This window comes from Notothenia coriiceps, unplaced genomic scaffold (genome assembly GCF_000735185.1).
Source record: "Notothenia coriiceps isolate Sejong01 unplaced genomic scaffold, NC01 NC01_scaffold00000282, whole genome shotgun sequence".
Lineage (NCBI taxonomy): Eukaryota > Metazoa > Chordata > Actinopteri > Perciformes > Nototheniidae > Notothenia > Notothenia coriiceps.
Window position 1 is genome coordinate 4,203 of NW_011332983.1, and position 11,466 is coordinate 15,668.

Genomic DNA, 11,466 nt, shown 5'->3' on the forward strand with positions numbered 1-11,466 from the left:
TTATGTGTTATTTTTATTCAATGAAATAACAGATAACCGAATCCTCCACTACCTTTGACAAGTTGTATCGAATAAACTTATTTTTTACCCGTTTGGCTTGACAACATGGGAGCATCTAGTCAGATATTAACCCGGCGAGTTTCACGTGGTCTACTCGGTACAACTGTATTTTCAATCTTTTTTCGAAGGGCCCCCCAGTGGGGGCTGGGGGGATCTCCTACACTTCAGGTGGGGGAGGGTATGTTGTACCATGTTATGATTTGTTTTAACTTTCGGGACATAGTATTCGACAGTTGGTACAGTTATTACAGAAGGAAAAACATTCCCATACCGAAAACATTTCTTATTTTCTCCAAAAGGTAACCGGTCATATCTTTATTTTATCAGTTAACATTTATTTATTTAGGCATATTTTTAAATCTCTCCAGTTTTAAAACGATATTTTTAGTTTACTGTCCTATAGTATACATTGGAATGATTTCAAACCTGTTTTGATTTATCCTAATAATTATAAAGGTGTGCCTTGGAAATATTTGTTTACATCAATTGTGATCAAAACGTTTGAGACTCACTGAGATAGACTCACTGAGATAACGTATCCCCGCGGTATCCCCTCTCTCTATCTCTCTCACTTTGGCTGTGAGTTGCGGGCGCATGCTAAGCCAACATCCCCCACTTTCATCACTTACAGCGCCAATCGTACAGGGCAAATGGAAAATGTAACCGGGGTGAAAAGGGTGTTATCTTTACTTAATTATGAATGTTGTTACATCAAGGCTGAAAATTCGTTTTTTTGGTATTATATCTTGTGGAAGTGCAGATCCCCTGTCCTCCACCAGGGGGTACTGCAGCACCCTCAGCACCCCTACTTCCCACGGCCCTGGTCACTTACATATGAACTCTGCCACGGGGTCGTGCTCCCCCTCGATGCGGATTGTCCCTGCGATGCTGTCGTTCTCCAGGATGGGCAGGAAGAGCTGAACGAAGTCTGACGTGTAGGGAGGTGCGATCACATCCAGCACCTGCAGAGAGAAACATTTCAGTACCATCCGTTGGTTTGTTTGAACGCAAAGATTCTTTAAAATGGTGCAAACGTTTCATTTAAAGACACTAATGGAGATCAGAAGCAGTCGTTACCTCGGTGACAAAATATCTAATGAGGGAGATGTCCGTGTTGAGCTTCTCCAGACATTTGCGAATGTAACCCACCACAGGCAGCACGTAGCCACGACTCAGCAGGTGAACCATTCGGTCCAGCAGCGTCTTCTTCAACTCCAGCTGGGGGGGGGGACATTCACAGTTACAACATACTGCAGTAAGTAGCACTGACAACCCCAAAACAAAATAGAGATTAATAGTGAAGAGATTGCAGCATCTCTTGGAATGTAAAGTCTGTTTGGATTACTGTGATTTATAGTGATTTACCAGAAAGTCATGCTGTCTCCTATTTTCTGTTGTGATATAGCATATAGACACAATACGGGAAGTTTCACTAAAAGGACATTGTTTTATGATAATATTTTTTCACTGCTTGGTTTAGTTCTGGTTTACTTCATCACCGTTGCAGTAACATTAACTGACCTGCTCCATGACGTCCAGCTGAGAGTGCTCCGTCTCAAAGAGCTTGATGAGCAGCTGGAGGACCTGCGGGTGCAGCAGCTGGTGACACGTGCAGATCTGTGTGGAGGAAGCATTCATTTAGATGTAGCTGCTTACTGAAAGATAACATGTTTAGGTGTGTGTATGGTAGTGATGCTGTACCTCGTCCAGTAAGGCTAAATGCACTGGAGTGTGGTCTGTCTGCAGCTGGAAGTACCGCGGCTCGGACACCGTCCAGTCCACCCATTTCAAAACCCCCATAGCAACCACTGGAAACCTGAACACATAAACAAGAAGTGAGAATGCCAATATGTATTAATACATTTTTTATACAAATGAAAACACTTCTGTAGTGATAAGCATCTAGAAGCTGTGGTAAAAGCTGTCACTGAATGCTTGATCTTAGTTTCCTGATTTAAATCATACTGTTTTTGTTTTTTTTAGGCGAAGTTCCTGCAAAGCCGTCTCATTTTTCAAAAGATAGAAAACTGGTTTTACAAGTAACATGTTTATACTTAAAGTATTTAAATAGAGACAGTTTTGGAAATGGGACCAAAACTCATATCAGATTTTTTGGTTATTATACTAAGCCTGTTGCGGTGAGGAACCAAGTCCTTTCATAATATCTGGGGGATTATCACAAACATCTTACATTTGTTCTCATTCAGTCCCTCGTGAACTTCAATCTTTCATTTATTTACCCAACTACTGAAATTCTCCTTTTATAAATATTTCTTCCCCCAAAGCGATCATTATAAGTGTGTTTCGTCTCTTATACAACCCCTCCCTCCCTCTTCTACAATAATAACACGTTGCAGGGTTTCCGTGGTCTTCTCACCGGATGCACTGGTACAGCGTGCCCAGTTCAGCCACCAGCTCCGTGGCTCCTTTGTTCTCGTTGCAGCACAGGTTGTGCACGGTCTCGATGGCTTTAGAAGACGACTTCAGCTCATCTTTATTGATGTTCACTCGTTTGTTCTGTAGTTAAACAGAATGTTCAAAAAGAAAATAGATGAGAATTTTTAAAGGAAATAAGTAACTTACGATGAACAACCTTAGTCAGTTAATCTAAAGAAAGCAAGAAACGGTTGTTTCTCTGTTGACAATTTTTTTCAAATGTGACCAATATCAGATTCCACTGTAAAGTGGTCACAGCCCTGAACTGAGCAGCATGTTCAAAACAAATCTAAAATAAAGATAGAGAACATGCATGTTTATCTCAAAGATAAACATGGAGACCGCTTTACTTTTTTATACTACGTGTCAGTTCTTCTCCACAAGACTCCCACAAGTGCAGCATTGTAACTGACGTGGATCCAGAGTGATGTGAAAGTTGCATGCTCAAACTGAGGTTGCATTGCAAAAAAGAAAACCTGGATCTTATTATTAGGAACTCATATAAACGTGAAAAGATCAGATTGAATTTGTTATCAATAGATGACATGATTGAACGGATCTGATTTAATTATACAAAAAACCCATTTGGGCCACTTTAGCCTTCAGTCTGAACCTAGTTCAACAAGCTCTAACAACACAGACACATCAGCAGCTGTTCTCTGTACCTTTTTCCACGTTTCCACCACACTGGCAGCGTAGGCCAGGATGTGGATGTATTTGTGTTTGTGGTCTTGGTTGATCTTTGATCCGGGTTTAAACAGTGACTGCATGAACAGGTCCAGAAAGGCAGGCACTCTGATCTATAGACGAGGAAGAATAAACATGTCAGCCCCTTAAAGAGCATGTAGAGGAAACAGTTAGGGTAAAAACAAACTCCGTCCTCACCAGCTCCACAGGAGGCGGGTCCATGCTGCTGAACATCTTGAACAGAACGGTGATATCTGCAGGGTTCAGGGCTCCTTTAGACAGCATGGCCCCCAGCGCCTGGCAGGCCCGAGGGTAGGCTGCCGCTGTGCCGAGCGCGAGGGTTATCTGACTGGCATCGTGACCTCTGTAACATAAACACAAACTTAGAATTAGTATCCAGATTTGAGAGGATTCTTGGTTGTGTTCTGCAAAATCATTCCGAATAGCTATAATTTCTACACCCTGAAACAATAGAAAACAGTTGAAGTTACCGCTCATGTGCCGACTTCTGCACCTCCTGTCCGATCCTACGAATAGCTGACCCGCCCTGCTCCTCCTGAGAGAGGATGGACATCATGGCCTGGGCGAACAGGTAGGTGTGCTCGCCGTGACAAACCATCTTCTGCAGGAGAGAGGAGGGAGAAACTCAGCAAAGACCATCACAAGCAGCAAACAGAGGATTAGGAGATTAGATTTAGCAGCCTCACAGCAAATTCTGGCAGGTTCTTCTCCAGGTTTTCTTCTCCTCCGTCCATCAGCGTGGCCAAAGATGTCCTCAACACCCGGGAGAAAACCTCCAGCTGCTGGCAGGCTGTGGACACACTGGTGATCTCACCCTGATAGCCTGCGTCTGAGATGAGCTAAACACAAACACATCATGTCACATACTGACGCTTCTGAAAAGTGTTTTTAGGCATAAGAATGTAAAAAATAACAAAACAAACAATGGTCCAACATTAAGAGGCAACGACACAGTGACTTTAGCAGCTGAACATATTGAGTCTTTATAGCGTTGAACTATCAAGTCATTGTATTTATTCATTCAACTATAGTTTAATCTGCAGAAGCAGGACAACATCATTTACCAGTATTCATCTAAAGCTGCCAGCATACAAATCTTCCATTTGTATATTTTTCAAAAACATTTATGGTGATAATATCTTTAGCAAAACTTTAGATTAAGCATAATTCTGGAAGATTGAATTCAAATGATCCACACATTTTTGGCACCAAACATTAATTTCCATTTATCTGATGAGGAAAGTCAACAAAAGCAACAGGGCCAGAAACTGCTTCACTGATACTCAAAGTATTACCCCTCATATGGTCGTACCTTGACAGTGAAGTTAAGCATCAGGCAGTCAGGGTGAGCCTCTGCCAGCTTATAGAACAGATCTCTCCACGTGGTGTGAGCTATCATCTGCTCCAGCCAAGCAGGGGTCTGGAACACAAGACAGTGGATTGGTTTGGTTAATTAAAGCTGAACTGATATGTACTGTTTATCTATGTGTTAGCAACAGAGCATGTTAATTACTAACTGTATAAAAATACCAGATGTAAACATGTCGGAGTTTGCAAAAAATGCTTATTTACAACCTAGATGTTAAGATGTGATAAATACAGCAAACAAAAAAAAAACAGAACAGAACACAAGTGACAATATTCTGATGCAAATACACAAGAACAAATTAGGAAACACTTTGCACACAACATCTTCAGGATGTGTGATCACTTGAGAAATCTCACCTCTCCCTCGACAGTGAAAATAGAATCAGCTTTCTGGGGGTCAAAGTGTTTTATCAGGAGACTCTTGAGGTGATTTTCTACTCGCTCTTGGACCTGAGCTGGCTCTACACCTGCAGTCAAAATAAAGGAATGACATATTAATGAATGGCAATCATTGACAAAGAAAGTAACAATCAGAGGAGGAAGTTATTTCCCAGAAGACTCTGCAGGACCATGTAGCCTGACACCTACCCATCTGGATGAGCCACTCTGCCAGCAGGTTGACGGTCTGAGCCACAGCAGAGTAGTTTTCAGAGAGAAGCGCGATGACGTGTTCTGGAGAGCCTCCGGACTGGAAATATCTGAAAAGAATATGATTTCAATCGTTATAGTCTCAGTGGGTCTTTAGGGTTGTCGTTTGATCTTACATTGGCCAACACAGAAGTACTCCTGTGCAATGTTCAGTTATTTTGGGTTCTCATTTTCAGTTTAAAAGGTGTTTTGAGGTAGGTTAGAATCTGGTTTATACAGCCAGGAAGCCTCAGTATTTTGGAGCTTTAAATAAAAAAAGAAGATAGAAAAAAATTGAATATTTAAAGCATTTAAAAAAAAATCAAGAATCAAACTTGATAGAAGAAAAACACTATAAAATATGTGCAAAGGTGCTTACGTTTTGAGCGTGTTGAAGACGGCAGGCTCCATGATGTAATCCCTACTGGAGAATTTCTGCAGGCAATCTTCCTGGATTTTCCCATCATTTTCCCCTTCCACATATTCCTTCACAAATTAAAATTGATACATGAGTTTATGCTTCAATATTGGCTCTTGTGCTTACAGAAACATTTAAATTGGTAACAACATTGAGATGTCAGAGGAAGTTTGACTAGTGCCGCATAAAAAAACGTTATACATTATGTATTGACAGGGTGAACGTTTACTTAACGTCCACAAACAAAAAGGGATTGTCAACCATTATGGGGTGCTTCATGTTGTTCTTTATCTTTTACTGTTCAATGTGCAGGTGCAACATTAAGGAGAGACAGCAACTGAACAATATTTTCATTATCGATAAATCTGAAAAGGATTTACTTTATAAATCGTTTGCACTCTAAAACGTCAGAAAATAGTGCAAAATCTCCATCCGAGTATCTCATACTCCAAGGGGGATGTCTTTATATATATATATATTCAGCTTTATGTTGTATTAAAAAGATAAAAGCAGTAAATATTGGAGGAAAATCAGGATGAAAACTGCCTTTTCGAATGAAAAATAACTAATAACAGATCAAAAATAGTAGGTGATTATTCTAATGATAATATAATTGATGCAGCTCTACATTAAACATAACAAATTCTAACTGTGAATTTGGAAATGTTTGCACAATTACAAATTGCTATGTTTAATGTAGAGCTGCAACAATTAGATTTGAATTAAGCTTTTACCGTAGGCTTTCAAATGTTAATCTGTACAACCCTAATACCATTTAAGGTTACGCACAATAGTATAAATGTAGTAAGGAACATGATAAATGATCTGTGCAACAATTAACGTGCAACTTTAGATGCCATTTTTCAAAAGTTAGTTAGCCTGTAGCCGGCTCAAAAAATTGAGAACATCTAATGAGTGCATCTGTATTGTCATATCTTTTTACACATCACTTGTGTGTTAGCTGACCGGTAATGTGGCGTTGTCACAACAAACCAGTAGCTTGTGCAGCTGCAGAGAAGCTAATGCTGCTAAGCTAATGTTAGCTTAGTAACTGTGCTCTCTGGTCAGCAACAAGTCTCACCATGGGAGCCTCCCCCGTGCCCTCCCAGTCTCGGCCGCCGCCGCTGTAGTATTCCTCGTCCATGCTGGCGGGGGAGAAGTAGCGTTTAACTAGCTACAATAACCCAGCTGTAAATTATTCCAGACTTTATTTTACCGTGGATGATGCTAGCTTGTTTAGCTAGCAAGCTAACAACAACAGGAGGAAAATGGCGAGTGAGTGAGAAACAGGCCACGCCCCCTGCTGTACACTGTGTTTTCTTCCCTGAGTTCAGTCTGTAAGGCACCTCAGGCTAAACGCTTTTGTTTATGTCAAACAATTTCACATGAACTATCCAACTTGTTAGGGCAAACCTTTAAATCAGGAACAAAACAAAAACACAATACATTATTAAAGCCAAAAGTGTACAGTTTAGACATTAAACAGTGTATTAGGACTAGGCATGAAAGTAAGTAAAACAATAGGAGGATTATTTTTTTTGCATAGGGTAGAGGAATTTTCTTCAATGTGAAGTGCGGTGTCTCTTTTTCCTTTTCCATTTACAGGTACCAGGTACAGGTACAGGTAGTATGTATACGATTACAAAACAACACACACAATACACCTTGATAACGCCTAAAATGTAGATATATTTTTGTCTGTTTAAGAAAACTGCACATGGTGTCTTTAAAAGTGAGTTTTATTGGTTTTATGCGATGGAAAGCTTAACAATAAATATATTGTATTTGTATCTATATAAACACCTTACAGAATGCATTGTTTTATATTTTATTATGAGTATGTTTTGTCCAAAATGTGTGTTTTTTTTTTAAAATCATGTGTTTTTCCCAATGGTATTAACTGATAAAGACAACATGTATTTCCTCATACACACAGGCTACAGACATACGTTTCAAGGTCCTGAAGTAAAGCATTTTCCCTTTTAAAGATACTGTGAGTTTCTCAGAGGTATTCAAAATCAAATCACAAAGATCTCCGGCAGGCGAAACATTTTACATTCACATTTGAAGACATTCAAGGCGATGAACGAGTCCAGGCATATGGGAACAAATATTTTTTTAATTTTATAATGCAAACTGCAACATATTAATTATATTATTTACCGAAAGGAGCAGAAAAAGGTCAGATACCCGTGGCAATTAATCACACAGTGTGTTAAAACTAAGTCAACACAATATTTTCATCTAAACCATAAAAGGGAAAATCCACCCTAAAACAAAATGTACATTCCTCTGATGTCGGACAGTTCATTATTATTTTGTGAACATAATCGCAGGCTCACCCGGCGACAAGACTCTTGTTTCCCTCTGCAGACAGCGCAATAGGGAACCAGACTTTATGGTCAAGTCAATGATTTGTTAAGGGATATGGGCAAATATTAGGTGCTTACTTTTGAAAGTATTATATAAACAATCTCAGACAAACAGATGCTCTGGTTTCTGATACAAGTTCTGTTCATACATTTAAATTGAACTGTGTAATATCATAGGATTCATAAAGTAAATTCTTCAGGGGTTTTGCTTCAAGAAGGCATTCTCTCAAAGAATTTCTGACCACAAATATTCCTCTGGTGAAAACTGAACCTCAATTCATCAGTTCAGTTATTGCTTGGATAAATAATATTTACTCTACAAGAGAAAGATAAGTTTCACATTGTTCAGATGTATGTAAAATAAAAAAAGCAGTTCTAAAATGTGACGTCAAATTGTCATTTTGTTTTTGGTTGAAAAATCCCTGCGCTGTTGAAACATTTTGTTGTTTTGTACATCTGCATCGAGTCTTGGAAAGTTGCAGAAAGGATTCGTTGATTGGCTGAAAAATCAGCCATGTGAAGAAAAACAGTGACAGAAGTCTTTTGTAACTCTGGAGAAAATAAAAACAGTAAATAGCACCAGGTTCACTAAGTTCATTAAGGGCAAGCCAGAAGGTAAAGGGGGAGAAGCAACAGGAGCACACAGAGTTCAGGTGTGCACGTTAAGTGCTGCGGCTTGCAACAAAAAATGCTGATCCTTCAAAGTCACTTTTTGGTCTTCATTTCCCTCTGTCGAAACCTGGCTGTGTGCAGCTTATGCAAACATAGTCCTCTTTCTCTGCTCGGTCAGCAGAAACTCCAACACAAACCTGGTGGAACCACTGATTGCAGTTGCCGTCACACTGGACCCAGTTCACCTAAAAGCAAAATAATGAGAAAGAAACATCAACAAAACAACAACATAAATCAGTTAAAGACACCGATCATTAATGTAGTAGTGGTATGTATGTATGTGGGCCGGTCCCAATAGATAAAGTTGTTCGGACACATAATTGAGATAAACAACATTGTCACTTTTAGAAGATTTTATGCCAAAAACGCAATGTCTGCGCAATGCCCAAGTCATATCATTGAAAGAAAACCCTGCTCTTTATACAGCATCATGTTGGCCTAAATAATGACTCATATGTAAGAAAACACACATGTTACCACAACAGGCAATATTAATGTCAGCAAAAATGATCACGGTCATCTCTATATATTGTACAATAAGTCAATACCATAAACTTGTGAAAGGTCTACGTGCTTGTAGTATATGTAGCTGACTGAAATAAAACAAACCTCGTCTCCCTCTGGCTCTCTGCACCACGGTGCAGCGCACAGCGAGAAGTCCTCATCCGAGTCTGAAGCGCCGTGGTCGGACATCGTGTGTGACGGAGAACACGTTCGCTTGGTTTCTTCGCTCTTCTCGTCGCTCCTCTCCTCACTCCTCTCGTCGCTCTTCTCTATGCTCCTCTCGTCGCTCCTCTCATCGCTCTTCTCTTCGCTCCTCTCTTTGCTCTTCTTGGATTTCTTTTTGCGGAACTTCTTGGCCTTCTCGCTGTGCTGCGAGTCGGAGCTCTCCTTACGTCGCTTGGTCCTTTTGTTCTGACCGTTCAACAGCTCCTTTTTTACACTGGAAACTCCATTCTGTGTGAAAACATAAAAATGATGAGACTCTGAACAACACTAAGGCCTGCATTTAAACACAATGCATGCAGTTGTTTGTTTTTACATTTGTAGAGCAACACACATCGGTAAGGGGCCAACAGAATGCATCTTCTGCCTTTTTAATACAGTGGGGGGGGGGGACTAATTGGTCTATTTAATGAAGAAAGATATATCGTTTCTGTTCTTAGTAGAGATGTTAATATTTATTTATTATTATTTATTTAAATTGTTGAGAGTATGTTATACATGTTAAAGTGTATTTTAGCCATGTGATTTGCGGCAGACAGTGGGTTGTGGTCTTTCTCTTTTTCCAGTAATAATAACTATTAACAATATTCCTCTTAAGGGAACTGAGCACTGAGTAACGCGGTCAGGATTTTGAGGAAGAGCCAGATACTGAGCTGTCAGATTTTCCTTTAACGAGAAAGATTTAATTAGAAATATATAGGGAAATAAAAAAAAATATATATATATAACATTATTGAGGTAAAAACTCTTTGTGACATGTTTCTTACATCCTATTTTAATCAAATCAAAATATAAAAAACCTTTTTTAATCCAAGTCTCAGCCGGATAAATATCACAAAAATGACTGTGTGATTCAGAACAACTGCTGTGTTTGGTCGTTACCTTGTTGTGTTGGGGGCTCCCTCTCTGAGGCGGTTGGTCCGGTTCTGTGTTGGTCCCACAGGGGGAGCTGTGTGAGGGCGGGGGGGCCAGTTTGTACAGCAGGTATCTGTACAGCTGCTCGGTTTCAGGCAGAGTGACCTGCAGCAGGAACCCCTCCACCATCAGCTCCTCCAGCTCCGGACCAAGACCTGTGGCAAAGGTCGGAGAGTTTAGAGGTGAAATTAACAAAATAATTAAAGAATACAAAGATGGAAAGGGCTTGAAGCTTTAACACTGACCCTGGAGTGGGACAGACTGGTGATCCGTGTGGAGAAATGAACCGTTTATTTCCTGAGTCAGATGTGAAGATAGTGCAGGTCCAACTCTCCCCTGAAACACAAAACAATCATCTTTAGTATGGCGACAGTGAGGTGTGACAGGTGTGTCTGCATGGTGATGTCATTAATAAATCAAACCGACCCTCTGAGGAAGAGGTGGGGGAAAATCAATATAACATAGTTTGGCAATATTGTAACATTAAACGAACGCCAAGTACCGTAATTTTCGGACTATAAGCCGCGCCTTTTTCCCTATTTTTCGACGCTGCGGTTTATATAACGGTGCGGCTAATCTATGGATTTTTACAGCTAACGGCCAACACCTTTAACTCTATGGGCTCTATGGCCGGTCCGCGGACCCCCACCTTTAAGCGGCGGGTTCCAGCAGGAAAAGCTGGAGGCCGGAAAAGAGTGAGACAGGTAGCGCGCAAAAGTAAAATTGGAACCGAGAGTGGTATGCCGCTGCTGCGGCTTATATTCAAAATTACGGTATATATTTTATTATGTGAAGGATATGGTTTGCAAATACAAATTAATCTCTTTAGTTATAATTGCTTTTTTTAGTCAACTAGGTGCTAGTCTTTTCAGATGAGGTCAGCTGGATAGGCAGGAAGAAACAGAACTAACAACAACTAATATAGTCAAGTCGTAGTCTCATTCTTCACCTTTAGTAGTCTGCGGGTCGGAATGTTATAGTAGTATTATGAATTGAAATACTATAAAAACCCCACCATATGTAAAACGTTATACGACTTATACACTTAATTGTACCTCTAAGTAAGTTACAAGTTGACAGGTTTACACGTCAAACAGTACAGACGAAACATTATTCAATAACAAAAACCAATACGAAGACTAATCAAAGACACCAGAGGTAGAA

At 40.0% G+C, this 11,466-nt stretch overlaps 2 protein-coding genes across 3 annotated transcripts in view; both read right to left on the minus strand.

Moving 5' to 3' along the window:
- Positions 1-849: 849 nt before the first annotated feature.
- Positions 850-6,886, minus strand: nelfcd (negative elongation factor complex member C/D). The gene is made up of 14 exons (XM_010780482.1): positions 6,699-6,886; positions 5,579-5,685; positions 5,161-5,270; positions 4,930-5,039; positions 4,517-4,624; positions 3,891-4,043; positions 3,675-3,805; positions 3,382-3,547; positions 3,162-3,296; positions 2,438-2,577; positions 1,762-1,876; positions 1,582-1,677; positions 1,138-1,278; positions 850-1,022 (listed from the first exon to the last, which is right to left on the minus strand). The coding sequence occupies exons 1-14, from the start codon at positions 6,759-6,761 to the stop codon at positions 885-887; spliced, it is 1,713 nt and encodes a 570-aa protein (XP_010778784.1). The 5' UTR covers positions 6,762-6,886; the 3' UTR covers positions 850-884.
- An 830-nt stretch (positions 6,887-7,716) lies between these two features.
- The window catches only part of kdm5ba (lysine demethylase 5Ba), a 27,516-nt gene continuing 23,766 nt past the window's right edge, over positions 7,717-11,466 (minus strand). For both annotated transcript variants that reach the window (XM_010780663.1, XM_010780596.1), the window contains exons 24-27: positions 10,548-10,638; positions 10,270-10,457; positions 9,271-9,618; positions 7,717-8,846 (exon numbers count right to left, since the gene is read on the minus strand). In XM_010780663.1, the coding sequence (XP_010778965.1) occupies positions 8,709-8,846; positions 9,271-9,618; positions 10,270-10,457; positions 10,548-10,638 (765 nt within the window). In that variant the 3' untranslated portion in view covers positions 7,717-8,708. The remainder of the gene's footprint in view (positions 8,847-9,270; positions 9,619-10,269; positions 10,458-10,547; positions 10,639-11,466) is intronic.